This window comes from Bubalus kerabau, chromosome 7, assembly GCF_029407905.1.
Source record: "Bubalus kerabau isolate K-KA32 ecotype Philippines breed swamp buffalo chromosome 7, PCC_UOA_SB_1v2, whole genome shotgun sequence".
Taxonomy (NCBI): Eukaryota; Metazoa; Chordata; class Mammalia; order Artiodactyla; family Bovidae; genus Bubalus; species Bubalus kerabau.
In genome coordinates, this window is record NC_073630.1 from 61,474,461 (window position 1) to 61,493,085 (window position 18,625).

General features: G+C 41.3%; 1 protein-coding gene across 10 annotated transcripts in view; it reads left to right on the plus strand.

Annotated features, from left to right (window-relative positions):
* TBC1D1 (TBC1 domain family member 1) overlaps positions 1 to 18,625 on the plus strand; it is a 224,923-nt gene that overhangs the window by 106,553 nt on the left and 99,745 nt on the right. For all 10 annotated transcript variants that reach the window (XM_055588261.1, XM_055588260.1, XM_055588252.1 and 7 more), the window contains 5 exons: positions 5,582 to 6,037; positions 7,978 to 8,067; positions 9,768 to 9,872; positions 10,388 to 10,520; positions 15,275 to 15,366. In XM_055588261.1, coding sequence (XP_055444236.1) covers positions 5,582 to 6,037; positions 7,978 to 8,067; positions 9,768 to 9,872; positions 10,388 to 10,520; positions 15,275 to 15,366 — 876 coding nt within the window. The remainder of the gene's footprint in view (positions 1 to 5,581; positions 6,038 to 7,977; positions 8,068 to 9,767; positions 9,873 to 10,387; positions 10,521 to 15,274; positions 15,367 to 18,625) is intronic.

Sequence of the window (18,625 nt, forward strand, 5' to 3'; positions counted from 1 at the left end):
GACTAGTTATAAAACAGTATTCACAAGCCTGCTACAGAAACTTCATACTGTACTGTGCATTTATTAGTATGTGAATTCAAAAGAAACTTATTTGGGCTGTGAAAGAAGTGCAGACGTAAAAATGACCTTTAGCATAAACTCAAATAGGTTGACAGAAGAGTAGTTCAATAAATTTTTTATATGTTTAAAACAGAATTTGTTTCTTCATTATTGTCAGTTCATTTCAGTTAACATTTTTATTGTGATGCCCATTGTTAAAAGAAGAAAACCAAATCTGAAATCCTTATGAATTTATCTCAGCAAAATGCTTTTCAGATTCTTGTTTTTGCTGCCATTAGTTTTGATTTACTTTATCTGCAGTCAGAAATGACGTAGATATTATTGCTGTGACTAAAAAAAGATTTTTATTAAAAGGACCCAGATCATATCAGTGGGAATAAACACTACTGACCTCAGCATATTTGCCCTTAAAGCGTCTGTGTATTTGCAGTAAATATTGTAACTTGAACTATACGTTCTCATAGACTAGAAGTTTCACCTTGAGACATTTTTCCGTTGCTTGTTTTGGAGGGTCATTGTGGGCATCCCTGCTTTATGTTTTACACAAGCTGGCCAACTCCAGCAGACCCGTCTCAACCCTCTGTTTATTCTCACTCAGCGCCCCCGCCCCACACCCCAAGAAGGAGGGCTTGTTTCCCTCGCCACCTCTGGCATCTTGCTGCTTGCCTGTCCTGTTTCTCTGCCGTGATCCCTCAGTTTCTTTATACCTGAAATGTTGGTGTATCCTAACGTACCATCTTAGCTCACTTCCTTTACTTTCCCTTTTTCTGTTGCCAGGGCATTAGCCACCTCCCGTCTGTATACGTGGGCTGTTGATGTCCAGTCGAGATCTCCTGTCTTAGACTGCAGGCTGGCTTGTCCAGCTGCCCACCACATGTCTTTACTTTCAAGTCCTTCTGGTCATACTCAACATGGACAGGAGGGGAGCTCCCTGTAATCTCTCCCCAGACCTGCTGCTTCTGTATTCCCTAATGAAGAAGCCTAAGCCAGAGCTTCTGTGAGTCCCGTGCAGTCTCCCATGCCCCCAGCTCCCCCATCCAGGTAGTCACCAGGTCTTGTGAGTCTGTCTTCCAGAATCTTTCCTGCAGCCTTTTTTTCTCTTGCAGTGCTTGCTGCTTAGTTCAGGTTCCCAGCAGACCCCATCTCAGTTACTGTGAAGATTCTAACCAAACCTTCCTCCAGGCCCCACTCCCTTCTCAGGCAGGGCTATCTTGTGTTCATCTCACACTTCTGAATCCTTGCCTCTTGGCATCCACTTATACCTAGGATGACATTTGGAAATAAAATGAAATAAATGACTCACTTCCCTTATGTTACAATAGTGTAGGTGAGTCCAGGACAGAATTATAAAGAATAGAGAATTCAGGATTTCATCATATGTGGACATGACGCCTTCATTTTTTAAAAAATTATGCAATTTTAAAAAACTACTTTCCATTTACAGTTATTACAAAATGTTGGCTATATTCCCTGTGTTGTACAGTACATTCTTGAGTCCATCTTACGCCCTTTCTCTCCTACCTTTATTACTCCTTTCCCCACTCCTCACTGGTTACCGCTAGTTTGTTCTCTGTATCTGTGGATCTACTTTTTTTTTTTTTTTTTTTTTAATATTTACTAGTTTGTTGTATTCTGTGTGTGTGTGCTCAGTGGTGTCTGACTCTTGCGACCCCGTGGACACAGCCTGCCAGACTCCTCTGTCCATGGGATTCTCCAGGCAAGAATACTGGAGTGGGTTGCTATGCCCTCCTCCAGGGGATCTTCCCCACCCAGGGATTGAACCCGGTCTCCTGCGTTGCAGGATTCTTTACCAACTGAGCCACCAGGGAATCCCCATTTTATTAAACTTCACATAAAATTGATATCAAACACATATAAGTGATTTCTCTGTTTTCTTTCACTTAGCATAATGCCCTCCAAGTCCATCCATGTTACTGCAAATAGTAAACTTTAATTCTTTTTTATGGCTGAGTGGTATTCCATTATACATATACATATATATATGTATATGTATTAATATGATTATATATATAATTATTCTATTTCTGTGAAAAATATCATTAGTAGTTTGATAGGGATTGAATTTCATCTGTAGATTGCCTTGGGTAGTATAATCATTTTAACTATATTGATTCTTCCAATCCAGTAACAGTATATCTTTCCATCTGTCTGCATTGTCTTCAGTTTCTTTCATCAATGTCTTAAAGTTTATGGAGTACAGGTTTTTTGCCACCTTATGTATGTTTATTTTTCAGTATTGTATTTTTTTTTTGATTCAATGGTAAATGGAATTGTTTCCTTAGTTTCTTTTTCTGATATTTTGTCGTTAGTGTATAGAGATGCAACAGATTTCTGTATATTAACTTTGTAACCTGAAACTTTACGGATTTCTACTAGAGCATTAGTAAGCTCTAGTAGTTTTCCAGTAGCATCTTTAGGATTTTCTATGTATGGTATTATGTCATCTGCAAACAGTGACAGTTTTCTTCTTTTCCAGTTTGGATTCCTTTTTATTTTCTTTTTCTTTGCTTGCTTTGGCTAGGACTTCTAAAACTATGTTGAATGAAAGTGGTGAGAGTGGGTATCCTTATCTTGTTCCTGATCTTAGAGTGAATACTTTCAGCTTTTCACTGTTGTGTATGACATTAGCTGTGGGTTTGTCATATGCCTTCATTTTTCAAAAAGCAGTACCCAGGTCTGTTCTGGTAAAGAGAACTGAACTATCAAAGTTTTGCAAAATTAGACATAAATGGGGGCGTACCTTGTGGATCAGCTAGTAAAGAATCTGCCTGCAATGCAGGACACCTGGGTTTGATCCCTGGTGTGGGAAGATCCCCTGGAGAAGGGAAAGGCTGCCCACTCCAGTATTCTGGCCTAGAGAATTCCAAGGACTGTATAGTCCATGCGGTCACAAAGAGTTGGAAACTGACTTTCACTTCACTTCACTTCAGACATAAGTGGAGCCCATTTTTTATTTAGTCTCTTAGTATACCTGAATGACTTACAGAAATGTTTTTAAAATGTTGGATTTTAAACTGTTTACAATTTATTGTTGAAACTGTGTTTGGTAATATGCCTTCAAATATTTTGAAATCGTTATATTCTTGTCAGGATCCCTGAGATTTTTCTAAGCCCAGTTATCTCCTTTATACCCATATTCACACAGCTTACCAGCTCAGGGAGAGGGAGGCACTGGTTTTTGACTAAAGCATTATCTTTTGAAGATTCTGATTAAAGGATAGGAAAAAGATTGGTGGCTGGGAAAAGGACCACAGCACAACTCTGTCTGCCTAGGACCCATGTACTCTTTAGCCTCTTCTGACATTGTGAAGAGACGGAAAAAGCAAGTTCTCTAATTTGTGTCTTGCTTGTGTTTGTACTTTATTACCGAGTCACCATAAATTCATATGACTTCACACATTTTCTCTCCCCTTTGATACGTAATGAAAGATACCATTACTCATTCCGATGCAGTGGGAAGACCCACCATACAGAAATGTCGGGTATTGTAAGAAGCCTCAAAAGACTGAGTAAGCTTTGAATTTCCTGTTCAGAGAGTGGGGTTAGTAATTAGGAAGATTCACATGACTCCTGATAAAATAATTTTACCCATTTGCTTAGAAAAGCATCTTTTATTTGCATGAACTGTTTTTCTTTTTTGAAAAAGTCATTATTCTTCATGCTCACAGAAACAACTTTTACCTGAAAAATCTTTAAAGAATTCCCCCCCCACAAGAGAGAAAAACTGAGGCTGTTTTTGCCAAGGTCCTGTAGTGACTGTTTGGCAAATGTGTGAATGAAATCTAGACTTTCTACTTCTTCTCTCTGTCCTGTATTTATATTTATGAATAACTTTTAGGCCTTTGCAAGATGTGTAATTATTTGTATGTAGAGGAATGAGCCACAGCCCAAGCTGTGCAATACTCAGTGCACGTGGATGCTTGATGTTGAAATTCTGGCTTCCTCCGTGTCATTTAGGTCTTATGCTTCAGGAATTAATTTTTTTAAATATAAAATATGTCTAAAGATGTTTTGACTTTTTGTATGATAAAGTACCTTGAAAGGATATATCTTAATCTTTCCAGCAAAGATTGTCTTTAAGGTGTGCATGATATGAAATCACAGAGAAAAGTCTTTTGAGTTGGGTCTTTGGGGATTATGTTGTGAACACAGAATATAAGTTTTTTCAGATCTACTGAAACCACCTCCCTTTACTGTATATATTGATCTTTGACCTAAATTGAAAAGGGTTTGGTTTTCTTTTCCTTCTGTAATGTTATTAAAAAGAAATGGGTCTGTGGGTATTGGGTGTTCAATTGGATTTTCTTAGAAAGGGAAAAGGAAAAAATGGCTTTGGCTGTTATTTAATAGGTCATATCAAAAGCTAGGCCCTTCCTTATGAAAATGCATTCATGCCTGTCTTGTGTTAGTGCTGTGGCTGTATGTCTTCCAGATGATTGGACACATGCTTATTCATTCTGTGGAAGACTCGTCTCTTTCTGTGGCTTCTTTGAAGGATCTTGTCAGAAGCTAATGATGAGAGGGTATAGCAGTTGGGCTGACAATACTACATGAGACTCTTTTGTTCATTCTCTTGATCATGACTGCATTAGGAACCAAAGGCTTTAGAAGTTCAGTGGAAAGAAGCCACAGTGTGTTGCCTTGATAATGATACTGTCGTGGGTTGCTTATTCCTTGATTAAAACCTCCGAGCTATGTAGTCAATACTGTTCAGCTATTAGGGAATATAAAACTGAGGAATAAATTGTCAGTTGTCATTAGAGAAAATAATGATGTTATGATTAGAAGAAAGGTTGTGTAAGGTAATTTCAGTCTTGTTATCCTCATCGTGTCATTTACTTTAGAAGACTTGATGCGCTGCCAAGATGTACTGCCATGAAATCTAGAATAACTGCATACTGTTTTGGTGACAGACCTTTTGAAGGGAGAGTGACAGCTTCTCGGAGAAGACCTTTGGCTCTGGAGTGGGGGGACCAGCCTGGATTTAACTTGCTGTGTCTGTGGACTTATTACATAAGCTTGCAGGCACATGAATCCCCTAGCATATCCCTGGCATGTTAAGGGATGCTTAATAAATACTGCTCTCCTTCTCCTCTCTGTGAAGGTCGTGCCTTTCCCTCTCCTGGTCCGGACCTCTGTGGGCTTCTCCTTTGGCCCCGTGTGATGAAATATGCAGTGCATGGATGTGGGGAGCATGAAGTGGCTCCTGTGAATGCGGGCCCTGTGCGTCCCAACCACTGTGCTGTGTTGGGCTTAGTCACTCAGTCCTGTCCGACTCTTTGCTACCCCACGTATGTGTGTAGCCTACCAGGCTCCTCTGTCCAAGGGATTCTCCAGGCAAGAATACTGGAGTGGGTAGCCATTCCCTTCTCCAGGGGATCTTTCCAACCCAGGGATCGAACTGGGTCTCCCGCATTACAGGCGGATTCTTTTCCAGCTGAGCTACCAGGGAAGCCCAACCACAGCAGGTTCCAAATGACATTCCTTCCTTTCCCGGCAGGTGCCTGAGATCATCAGTTCCATCCGGCAGGCTGGGAAGATCGCCCGCCAGGAGGAGCTCCGCTGCCCTTCGGAGTTCGATGACACATTCGCCAAGAAGTTCGAGGTGCTGTTCTGCGGCCGCGTGGCCGTGGCGCACAGGAAGGCTCCACCCGCCCTGATCGATGAGTGCATCGAAGGCTTCAGTCACGTGAGCGGTGGCTTCTCCTCGGATCAGTTCCGGTCTGCACTGCAGCCACCGGGGGATGGGGAGCGGGGCCCGCGGCCGATGCGCAAGTCCTTCTCGCAGCCCGGGCTGCGCTCCTTGGCCTTCCGAAAGGAGTTTCAGGATGCAGGCCTGCGGAGTAGTAGTTTCTTCAGCTCTTTTGAGGAGAGCGACATCGAGAACCACCTGATTAGTGGACACAATATTGTGCAGCCGACAGATATTGAGGAAAATCGAACTATGCTCTTCACGGTAAAATATTATCAAGCCTCCTGCACATCCCCAATCTGGTCTTTGTGTTCAAAAGAAAATCTGCTTAGTCGAACAAAGATTATCTGTGAATTGCTTTTGGATTTGTGTGTGAATCCGTATATTTTTATTCTGAATAATTCTTTTGTCAGGATAGAATCCTTATTTAGTCCCTATTAGCCTTGGGAATCATCAGGGGGTAACAAACAGAATCTATCTTACATCCTGTATGATTTTTATCTGCCTCCCACGTGGTGGTGAAGACATCTTTTCAATGTGGAACAATCAATTAATGTGTGTAAAAGAGGCTCCAAAAGGTTTTTTTTTTTTTTTTAACTTATTTCAAGTTAATTACTTATTTCAAGTAACATTTCAGCAAAATTTTTTGGAAAATACCCCTTTATTATTTTTATTAATTTGTAAAACTACTTACACTTTGTTACCTGGGTAATTGGGGATAACATGATATTTGAAATTGATACCCAAACTACAGTATTAGTTTAGCCAGTTGCTTACTCTTTTCTAGAAATAATTTGATAAACTGACAGTGAGCCAAATGCCAGAAAAGGCATGGGCAGGAGGCTGTTCCTGGCTGTTGAGGCTCCTGGGTTCCGGGCTGATCCCAGCTGTTCTGGAAAGGTTGCTGTCCTGGGAGTCCTCTGGGTCTGAGCTGATGGGACTCAGCTGGCTCCATAGTGAGCTGGCCTCTGCAATATGGGAAACAGATTGTTCTCAGCCTCCTCTGTCTCTTCTTTGGCCTAAGGCTGACTGAGAGTTTAGGGAGAGAGCAAGGTGTGCTTAAATGTAACATTTCCGTGCCTAATTCAGGGCCAAGTGATGAGGAAGCTGGCTGTGTAAGATATACAGGTTTGAAATCAAGATGGAGTGTCAGAGGGCTGATTTCTTCCTCTTTTCATGGTTGACCTAATATACTGAAAAGAGTGCTACGTTGGCAGTCAGACTGGTGTTGTAATGTGTGATCTGTATTTAAAAAAAAAAAAACAAAACCACCAAAACCTCTTGGTATCGTTGGGAAAGCTGCTTAGTGCATTTATTTTCAAGTAGTTATTGTGTAAATGCTATCCACAGGGTCCCTTGCAACATGCTAGAAATACAACAGTGAACAGGACAGGCATGATCTCTGCCCACGTGAAATTTAGATTCCAGTGCAAGACTGACAACTGATTGTATGAGTAATTGTCTCACTAAAATTGTGATAAATGCTGCAAAGGATGCTGTGAGGGCTTCTGGGGAATCAGGGCTTTCTGAAGGCAGCGATTTTCACTGAGCAGAAGTGTCATTGTGGCCAGCTAGAGGAGCATCCTGGGTTCAGGGAGCAGCAGGGGAGGGAGGGAAGCTGCACAGTTAACTATGGTTATTGCGACACAGTCCTCTCCTCTAACGGAGATCTGTTAGGCTGACCCTCGTCTGTAAGACAATGTTAGTTTGTGCTCGCACTTTTAGCTTTTTTAGGAAGTCAGGTAAGCAGGAGTGAGTACCTAACACAGTATGTACTCAACAATTGGTAGAGTTTAAACAATAATTTAAGAAGACTTTTCTGATCATTAGAAAGTGTCCTGGAAATTTTAAAAGAGAAGCTCCTCTATCCTTGGAGATTCACTTATGCAGAAACCTCTCTTTCTTACAAAGGGGAGCTGTGGGAACCTGAGGCTTCGTGACTAACTTTGAGATATTTGGTCCTCTCACCTCAAGACTGCTGCCTGATGAAGGTGAACGAACGCACTGATGGTTGTCTCCTACCCGAAGCCTGTAGAATAGTGTGTGACCTGGAAGTGGTCTTCTACATGATATGGTCACTGCTCAGTAGGAGCTTGAGCCATTGATTCTTTATTTCCCTAGGTCATGAAATGAGAAAGTTTGTGTAATAAATCTGAATTCAGTGTTCATGCAAAGCTAGTTTCTTTCTTTCTTTGTCTTTTAAGATTGGTCAATCTGAAGTTTACCTCATCAGTCCTGACACCAAAAAAATAGCGTTGCAGAAAAATTTTAAGGAGATATCCTTCTGCTCTCAGGTAAATGGACATGGGTTATCAGCTCAACTGCAGTTGCATTTTTTAATGAATTATTTTACTGTCTGTCATTCAACCGAAGTAGCTAGGGTTACAAGAGGTATGCTTTCTAAGTGCTGGGTTTGTGATCTTGCATTTCCTTTTGTATATTAAGGCAAAATATAATTTTGAAATTAAAATTTTTGCTTTTAGCAACCATAACTTAACTGGAGAAAGTAGGTCTCCTTTTCTTTTTTTCCCAGTCATTGGTAGTAATGGTCCACAGTCATGATTTCCAGGTGTATGTGCATCTGTATGCGTATATATATATATACATTCATACACACTAATGTATTTTTTAAAATACCTATTTTTACTTTCTAAAAATTCATGACTTTTGGGATACCAAGATCATTATTTCTTCTTCCTTAAAATATAATAATGACTACCTTTGAGGATGTTTTCCTTAGAGTACAGTGTCTACTTGAGTTCTTTCCTGAAAATCTCCTGGGTGTGTTTCATAGAGAGATTTGGAGAATCTGTCAGTTATAATGAGCTATGACAACTTTTTACTCAGAATCTTCCTAGCAAAAATGTGTTACTATTTGGGTAGTTTTAAAAAGTCTGAAATCATTTTCTCATTTTCATTTTCTCAAAATTAGTAAGATATAATGAAACTCTCATTGTTGATTTATAATGTGATCTATGTAATGATTCAATAGGGAATTTTCCCCCCAAAGGTGAAAATGACGTTCATGCATAAGATCGACTAGAGAACCATTTACAAAGAAAATGTTTTTTCCAAATCATATTCTCCTTTGGAGTAACCTCTTGCATATGCTTAACTTGCTGTTGGAGAACATTGATGGCAATGCCAGGATGTGTCAGTGATTGCTCGTTTATTGGGAAATATTTGACCTGAAAGTGAGATTCTCCATAGACATTTTATCTTGATTTGCTTGTATTTCTATTGAAATGGTAATATTAAATATTTGCTTTTTCGTACGGTAGTTTTATTAATTCCTAAAGGATGTTTACAAGTTTACATGATCACCTGCCCTTCAATCTGTCAGCACTCTGCATGCTGGTGCTTTTAGGAGAGGCTGTCTTATCTGTATTAAGGTGGTTCTTAGCTGATACTTTCAAAACAAGTGTACATATTAATATTTATAAAAAGAGCTCTTAGGAAACTGTGATACAGCTTTGGCCTTAATATCTTATGTTTGAAAGTACCTCTGTTCTTTGTGTGTATAACTTTTGACTCATTCTTCCTACCAGTTTACTTCAGGATTTACTTGTTTGTTATTTTAGGAGTACAAATATTTTAAATCCTTTCCTTTAATTTTTGTGTCTACGTGTGTTTGCTTGTGTGTGTGTACAGTTGTGTTTCTTTGTTAATCTCTCATCTACTTATTCCTTAATACTCAAGAAAAGTTCTCATTTTTCTGTGTCAGCTTTTCTCCACTTCCTCTCACTACTAAAATGAGGATAAAAGCTCTGGTTTTCAGATCCTGCTTCTCTTACTGTGGGGGTAGTCAGAGGAGTAACATTTTAGTAGAACTTCATATTTGAGAGGTGTTTTTAGATATTTAAAACATCTGAGAAAATAGTAATTTCACAGTGTCCTTTAGAATCGTGCTGTGTGAGTCTTCAGCTGCGCGCGTGGCAGTGGCGCCTCCTCTGGGTACAGCTTACCGTTCTTGCTCTTTCCCCGCCTTCCACAGGGTATTAGACATGTGGACCACTTTGGGTTCATCTGCCGTGAGTCTTCCGGAGGTGGAGGCTTTCATTTCGTCTGTTATGTGTTTCAGTGCACAAATGAAGCTCTGGTAAGTGACAAGGGGCTCTTCTTACCTTGAAATCTCATCTTCAGGGGATGTCAGCCTCACTGATTTCTTTACATAGCAAAACTATGTGGCTTCACTGACAAATTATTTGGTTTTAATTATACTTTTGTGACTATTTAATAACCAGCTAATATACACTTGAGACTTACTTGGGTGCACATTTTCAGTATTCATCATGCTTAAAGGCCTGCTCACTTTCACTCTCTGCTTTAGCATCTTTCAAAAGTCATTTTGGACTTTTGATCAGAAGAGTTGGTTTTCGTTCAGTATTTAATTTGCATCTAGTTTTTACCTTATCTCCTTGAAAAGCCTTGAGCATTTGTAGTGTTTCTAGACTATGTATAATCCTAGTGGTTCTTAGTGATTATTATCCATTAACCTGTGACTAACAGTCCAGAAGAATCTTAAGTACCAGGTCTTTCCACAGAGTCCTGAAATCTCTGCCAGATCATTTTAAATGGACTTTCTGCTCTCTGTGGTCTCTCCTCTTTGATCAGGTGGATGAGATCATGATGACCTTGAAGCAGGCCTTCACGGTGGCTGCTGTGCAGCAGACAGCGAAGGCGCCAGCCCAGCTGTGTGAGGGCTGCCCCCTGCAGGGCCTGCACAAGCTCTGCGAGCGGATCGAGGGTGAGCCGGGGTGGGGTGGGGTGGGCAGGAGTTCAGGGTCCTGGGCAAATTCGTTGGAAGGTTCTGTCCCACGGAGGCCAATGTTAGTTACAGGGGTCATGGATGGATGTCTTCTGTATATCAGGTGCTACCATCTCCCCTCGAGGGGCCCGGAGGAGGGGGGAGGAGTTAGGGGAACAGAGGGCACAAGACCAGTTGCGCTGTTAATCATGGTGGGGTGAGTGTTCAGTTGGCTGCCAAGGAGGGATCTAGTAAGATGAGAGGTAAGAATTACCACTGAGCGAGCAGATTACATGGCTTCCCTGGTGGCTCATTGCAGCTCTCCTGCAATGCAGGAAACCCAGGTTTGATCCCTGGGTAGGGAAGATCCCCTGGAGAAGGAAATGGGAACCTGCTCTAGTATTCTTGCCTGGGAAATCCCATGGACAGAGGAGCCTGGTGAGCTGCATTCTGTGGGGTTGCAGAGTTGGACACGCAAAGAGTCCGTTACAAGGTCAATGATAGCTTCTTCCAGAGCAGTTTTAATGGTGAGGAATGGCCAGAGGGCAGCTGCAGTTGAGGAGCCAGTGAGAAAGAGCACAGGAAGTATTGCTCCGAGTTTTTCTAGGAATTTGGCTTGGGGAGAAACTGCAATAAATGTTATGATTTCCATGCTTAAGATATGCCTGGCACTGTACTGTTTTCTTTAACATGTATTATCATCCATTTAATCCTCACCACTTTGTGGAAGGAAAAGGGATTACTGCACATTTGAGGGATAAGCAAACCTACTTTCTGGGGCTTGGGGATGATAACCATCCTGATGGATGTGAAGTGGTATCTGATTTCCCTTTTTAAAGACAAATTGACATCATCTTAAGGTCTTCAGGTTTCATTTGCTGGCATTCCAGTGCTGTTTAAAATGGATCAAAATGATTAACATTTTCAATCATGTTTTCCTAGTTGTTCCTCTTTGCTGACATGATACAAAATATATCTGGGAACAAGAAAAGTTGTGCTTTAACAAGAGATCCCATCTGAGAACATCACTAGTTCTTTCCTTAGTGGTTGTAAGATAAGGTAAACGATGACGGCAGTGTCCCCTATGAGCTTGTTAAGAAACCTGCAGTGACTTCGGCCTTGAAGATAAAGCAGATTCTGACCTGCAGGAGCTGGAAGGGTTCCAGAGTTCCACTTGACAAATCTTTCTTTGGTCTGGCTTAGCTTTCAGAGAGCTATACCTGAAAAGTTTAATTATGGTAGGGATTTTGCTGCTGTAGTTTCGGAGTTATTATTTAATTCCTCTTTTTACTGGATAAGATCCAAGCAAAGCAGAAAGCTATGCTAATGTAAAAACATCCATTAACTAGCACAATTAGAAGACTGGGGAGGGTACGTTTTGCCTACATAATGGGAAGCACTTGTAAAGCATCGATGGCACATTATTAGAGCCGTCCTTAGTAAGGGAGATACTGATTATTTTATGGACAGTTAGTTTCAGGTTCTTACATTTTGCTAGACTGCATCCCTACCCAGGGATCCAACCCGGTTCTCCCGCATTGCAGGCAGATTCTTCACCATCTGAGCTACCAGGGAATCCCCAAGGAGAGTGAAATCGTTTATTAAAGCTCATTGTATGTACCCATAACAGTGGTTCTAATAGGAAGTTATGATCTGGCCAAGAACATCATAAGCAGTGGAGAGGAACAATGAATGACATGGCCACAAAAAGAAAGACTTAAAGACTGTTTTCTTAATCAACTGATGTAGTTAATGTGCTCTGGAATCCATAAAGTAGAATAAATGGACTGTACTTGTGGGTGCCATTGGACATTTAAAACACATAAGAGGGGCAGCTGTACAGATTCTGTGTTTGGACTCTCTACAGCTGCTAGTATTTATATAGCATTTTGCTTATTTTAAAGTTTAGAGGAACATTTTGGGAATTCTGGCATAAATTACACTTTCACTAAAAAGAAAAAGTTGAACTGAGGTTTCCTTTTGGTCTTCAAGTAAATTTGCCTTCGGCAAAGCAAAACTATTCATCAGTGCTCCCTTTAATAAGAGCCTTTTCTGGCGGCCAGCATGAAGGCAGACTGACTTGCTGCCCTTCTGTCCTGTAAAACCTTTGGCATCACGTGGGGAATGCTGCCTTCTTGCTACAGAAACCCCCAGGAGCGGCTGAAAGTGTTGAGAAGCCCCACGGAGGGTGCACAGTGGAGAGTAGGCACGGGGGCTGGAGGACCAGCTTTGATTTGAGATGGGGCAGAAAGGACTTAATGAATTGAGAGCTCCTGAAGGCAAGGATAGACCTGTCTAGGGATCTCTGCATACCTGCTGAATATGAAGAGTAGACTGTATTGTATGATTTCACCTGAGATTGTTAGAAGTATGTATAATGAGCCTAACTCTTCCTGAGGTTTTTCTCCGTATGTGAATGTTTCATCAAACAGTACAAATGTGTCCACGAGAGGATGCTTGGACGGTATCACTGACATCCAGATGCAGGGAGGATCTTTATTTAATGACTTCTGAGTGCTAGTTTTGCTCATAACTGTAAACACTGTTTCGATTCAGCCTGTAAGTAGTTAGTGCAGTGAAGGCATCGCTGTTTCCCTGGCTGGTGTGACCTGACAGCTTGCCAGAGGAGTAGCTGAATGAACTGTGCTCTGACAAATAGAGCTGTCCTTTCTGCACCTTTAATCACTTCTCTCTTTTAAATTGAAGAATAGTTGACTTCCAGTATTATTAGTGTCTGTGTGCAACGTGGTGATTCAGTATTTTTGTATCTTCTGTACCATGCAGTGTCATCATAACATTATTGACTGCATTCCCTTTGCCATACATCACATCCCTGTGACTTATTTATATTATAACGGGTAGTTTAATCCGCTGGTACATCCTAGTCCCCTTCACTTATTTTGCCCTTCGCCTCTGCCCTACGGCCACTAGCTTGTTCTTTGTGAGTCTGTTTGTGTCTTGTTATATTTGTGTTTTAGATTCCACATATAAGTGAAAATCTGCCGTACTTGTCCTTTTCTGCCTGACTTATTTCACTGAGCAGTTCACTTTGGTATTGAAGTCACTGGGGTCAGGTGACTTGACTCTGTGGGTTAAGGGAGGCAGTGGAGTGTTCTGGAGTTGTCTCTGGAGGCAGATCAATGTGGGTCAGATTCTCACCCTGTCCCTTACGTAGCTGATGACACTGGACAGAGTATTTGACTTGATTGTGCCTCAGTTTCTTCACCTGTGGACCTTGGGATTACTGTATATAGTGCCCACTTTCAGATTACGTTGAGGGTTAGATGAGATTGTGCAGTGTTCCGTAAAGTGGCACAGCAGTCATTAAAAAAAATACTGGCTTTTATTTTTATGGTGGCCGTTTAGGGTTTTCTTGGCCAAAAAAAAGGTGGTGGGGGAGTACCTCTGGAAGGACTTCTAGAAGCTGCAGTGGTTTGAGCTGGGGCAGTGGCCTCGCCACTGCTTGCTGAGAAGGGTGGGGCCCCTGCCTTCTGTGGCAGGGAGAGCAGGGAGTGCTGGCTCTGGGACAGACAGGCTTGGCTGCTAATTGGCCTCCTGACCTGTCAGTTGCCTGGCTTCTCTGGACCTCAGCAAACTCATCTGTAAAACAGAAGCCTGATTTCCAAGTCCCTGTTCTTGATTTCCGAGATGCGCGTCTGGCCATCTTCATTATGAGGGTAAATCTGGCCTAGAGCCTGGCCCAGCGGCTCGCCCTCAGGAGGAAATGGGCTGGCGAGTGGATAGGGACAGTGAAGTGAAAGTTGGGCTGTAGCCCACCAAGTTCCCTGCTTGAGGAAAGGAGTGGTTGCCATTTCCTTCTCCAGGGGAATCTTCCCGACCCAGGGATCGAACCTAGGTCTCCCGCATTGCAGGCAGACACTTTAACCTCTGAGCCACCAGGGAAGCCTTAAAAGGCATTGCAGTTTTTTTCCATGATAGGTTGGCAAATGCTTTCATCCAAATCTCATCATGTGTGTTTATCTTCGGCCCCAGGGAAAGGCCGAGCAGGGTCTGAGCCATATATGTGTGGAGAAGGAACCTTCTGAAATACCAGATTCTGACAGGCACTAAAATGGCAGCTTTATTTTAATGACTTTCTCTCAGAATCCTCTGTAATGTTAATTATGTGGTCATAAGACTATTAACAAGCATGTGGTGGTAAAAGGAGAGTTGTTGGCCACACGGATCACTTTTATGTGAGAGAGCCTAACTTGCAGGAGAATGTTGGTCAGTTTTCAGATGGGGTAGTAGTGGTTTTTCCTTAAGGGAGATTGTCTAGTTTACATATAAACACTCATGAGGTTTTATCATTTTCTGAGGACAGTGTTCCAGTTGTGTGCGATATTTTAACATGGAGTAGTGGTAGAAAGAAAAATGATTTGGAGCCACACGAGGCTGAGGTACAGTCCAGTGTGTTGGACTTTGGGAGTCTTGTGAGCTCTCTGGGTCTCAGTTTTCTTAACTGTAAAATGGGGCTAACCAAGTCCTCTTCGTCAGGTGGTTCTAGTATAAAATGAAATGATACACACCTGACATTTAAGTGGGCATCTATCACATGAGGGCTCAATCAAAAACTGTTACTTGTTGTCAGTGTCCTCATCACTGACATTGTTATTGATTGAATTTCCATAAAACCTCCGATGCCTAGAGAGGGAGGGAAGGCATGTGAGAGAGGGAGTGAGAATGGAAGGTGTTAGCTCTACCTCCTAACTGTTACGGAGTGTGTTCTCAGATCTCTCTTTTTTTCTTAATAGGAATGAATTCTTCCAAAACCAAACTAGAACTCCAGAAGCACCTGACAACATTAACTAATCAGGAGCAAGCAACTATTTTTGAGGAGGTTCAGGTACAGTACTGGTTTTTAATTTCCAGAAAGGGTGGGGAGGGAAAGGCATCTTCTCTGTGGAATGTTATCATAAAAAATAGCAAAGCAGACCTGTTGGAGCCCTGAGGAAGTGGGCCTGAGTTCCTCTTGGTTTGAGCTTTAACAGCCTCGGGACAAGGGCAAGGTCAGTATTGCAGACTCCTGTGAGAACTTGGCTTTCGTGTGAAAACTCCTAACCCAGGGGAGTGCTCGCTTAAGGAATGAGAGGAAGGAAATTATAAAGTAGAATGAGCCTCAGCCTGGGAGACAGAGGACCCTGGACTTTGGTCCCTGAGCACTGCTTTCCCCAGAGACTTCTGCCAGCTCTGTTCCACTCAGGATTTTAGACCCCTAGTGGGAATCTTAAGGATATAACATTTTGTACATGAACTTGAACATAAGTTTCCCTCCTTGCTCTTTTTTTTTTTCAGTTTTGAAAATACATTTAAATGTTGCCTACACTATATAGTATATCAAATCTAAACATAAAAACAAAATATAGGACAAAACCCAAGCTCATTGGTTTCTTGCTTTAACCCTGGAAACTCGCTCTCATCCTTGCATTTAGACGCATGTATCTCGGGGAGACCATGCTCTGTGTGCTGGCCTGCCTGTAGTCCGTTCATTATGAATCTTTGATGAGCTCATCAAAAATGTCATGTCTGCTTTTGCAAAGGGACGTTTTCTGTGGTTTCCTGGCACTTTTTCTCGGGAGGCGATCACAGCAGAGCAAAGCATAAGTCTCCTGTGAGGAGAGTGGCGGGGGCTTTGCGCATAGAGGGGTCTTCAAACAAAGCAAGAAGGCCAGTAAGTCTAGGTTGTCAGTTTTCTCTTCCTCCTCACTGGGGAAAAGGCTACAGACAGGACCCATGATCTGTTTTCTGTTAAGAGTGAGAAATTAAAGAATTGTCTTTTTCTTTTTAATCACATGTTCTCAGTTCTCCTTTCCTTGGTCTTCTGCAGTAAAATTAGAAAGAGTTTGAATTTTACAAATAGCTTAGAATGTTATTTTCACAAGTATCAGTTGTTCTTAAATTTTCTTGTGTTCTTCTGAATCGAGGCACTACTTAATTTTCTTAAAGCATCTTTAGAGTTCTAAGTACACAGTATTCTCAGACAGACTTAATGTGATTGGTGCTTAGAATTCTTAAATGGATGGACAATTTGCTTCTGATTGATAATGCATTTGTGATGGGAGCTGGGGCCTTTTTCATCTGATGCTGGCTTACTTTGTTGTAGTGCCATCAAGTCTCTTTAGCAAGCATAGAGGATTCATTCCTTCCCTAATGTGACTTTGCTTTCTTTTTCATTTAGACAGCACTGTGTAACTTTCCCCCAAACAGTGTGGTGAATCAAGGAAGGTAACACCCCAGCTATTCTTCTGCAGCAGTGACAGGTTCCTGATAGATGTGGTTCTGAGGTTCTCTTTGATCCATGTGAGTTAGAGACACTCCAATATATTATAACAAAGAGACTTTAGAGAAAATCAGGGACAGAAGTTTGCTTCAAAAAATTCATTCAGTTAATATACTGGGATCCCTATGTGTTGTTGTAGCAGGTTCTGTAATTTTTGATTAAAGGCCAAAAAGAAGTCATATTGTTCATTGGCTTTGCATAACCAGCTTGTAGTTTGTCCTTCACCCTTGTAGGTGTAGCTCTTCTTTGAATAATACACACTTAACATGGATCTCGTCTTCTGATGGCTTATTGATAGTCTTGTTATTTCCTCAATGACTGTTTTTGTTTTATATAAAATATTATATAAACCAAGTCACTAGTTTCTTTTTAGGTAGTAGTGCCTGCTAATGCATTTGAAAATCATGCATTTTGATTGGATCATAAGGGAAAAGTGGCTTTGAGTGTCATGAGACCTCTTATAAATAGAATGGTTAATATTTTTCCTTTCAGTTTTTCCTGGAGAAAAGTTGTTTCTGAGGAATTCTCCAAGGGCAAGTCTTTATAAAAGAAATTAATTACTATTGAAATAATTGTACTTAAAGCATACACTGGCTTCCCTGGTGGCTCAGATGGCAAAGAATCTGCCTGCAGTGTGGGAGACCTGGATTCAATCCCTGGATTGAGAAGATCCCGTGGAGGAAGTCATGGCAACCCACTCCAGTGTTCTTGCTTGGAGAATCTCTATGGGCGGGGAGGAGCCTGGTGGGCTATAGTCCACAGGGTCGCAAAGAGTTGGACACGACTGAGCAACTAAGCACAAAGCTTACATATTCATTGTTTTTGTAAATAAATGTTTCATGGGGAAATAAAAGTGCAACCCAAGTGGAACCATAAAGGAAAATAAATTAATTACTGTGCAAATGATGCTGAGGTTTATCACTGCTGCCAACAAGCTGGCTTTGACTCTGAGCTCTGAGAGGAGGCCTTGGTGCCAGATGGGCATGTGGATGTGCTAACCCTTCTCTAAGAGAACTCATGACACTGCAGAGCTACTTTTTTTAATTTATGACCTTTTTGAAATGTACAGTTTCCAAACACGTCTACGTGGACATGTGAGAAGCCTCCCTGCTGGCGGGATCTGGCTCTGTCCTTGTGCTGGCCGGCTGTGCTGAGTCCACGTCGGTTGTCCCGGGGAGAAGTTGCTTTCAAGTTGAATAGGGCTAGTAAAGAAAATGTCTCAGATGTCAAATTCTCTTCATCTGACTGAGTGTATTTCAAGGAATGACTTAATACTCAACTGAGTAGGTAAACCAAGTAGATGTGTACTCAATAAATGCTATAATGAATTAAATAACATGACATGACTTTACAAGTTAAAGATTAATAGCTAGAGGAGCTTTTTTCCCCCTCTTGAACAGAATATATAGGGACTTAGTTGGGTTTTTCCACAGTTTTAAAATTATTTGTTCAAGATTTCATTATAATTTTTTAAAAAGATGTCATTGTCCAACTAAGCATTTTAAGTAGACTCCTCAGAAGACCATAGACCTTCTCAGCATGCTGGTATTCGTAGACAGTGTTGGAAACTGACTCTCATATTGCTTTTATAACTGGTTTATAGCCCCACTCCACATAGAAAGGAGGTTAAGAAACATATAACAAAATTGGCTTTGTTACTTTTAACAGGCAATTGTTTTGTATTGTTCTTTCTTAAAAAATTAACTAATGTTAGAAAAGCATACAAATCAGTGGTGTGTAGGTCAATGAAATAAACTTTCTTTGAGGTATAGTTGATGTATAATAGTACATGAGTTTCAGGTATACAATGTAGTGATTCACCATT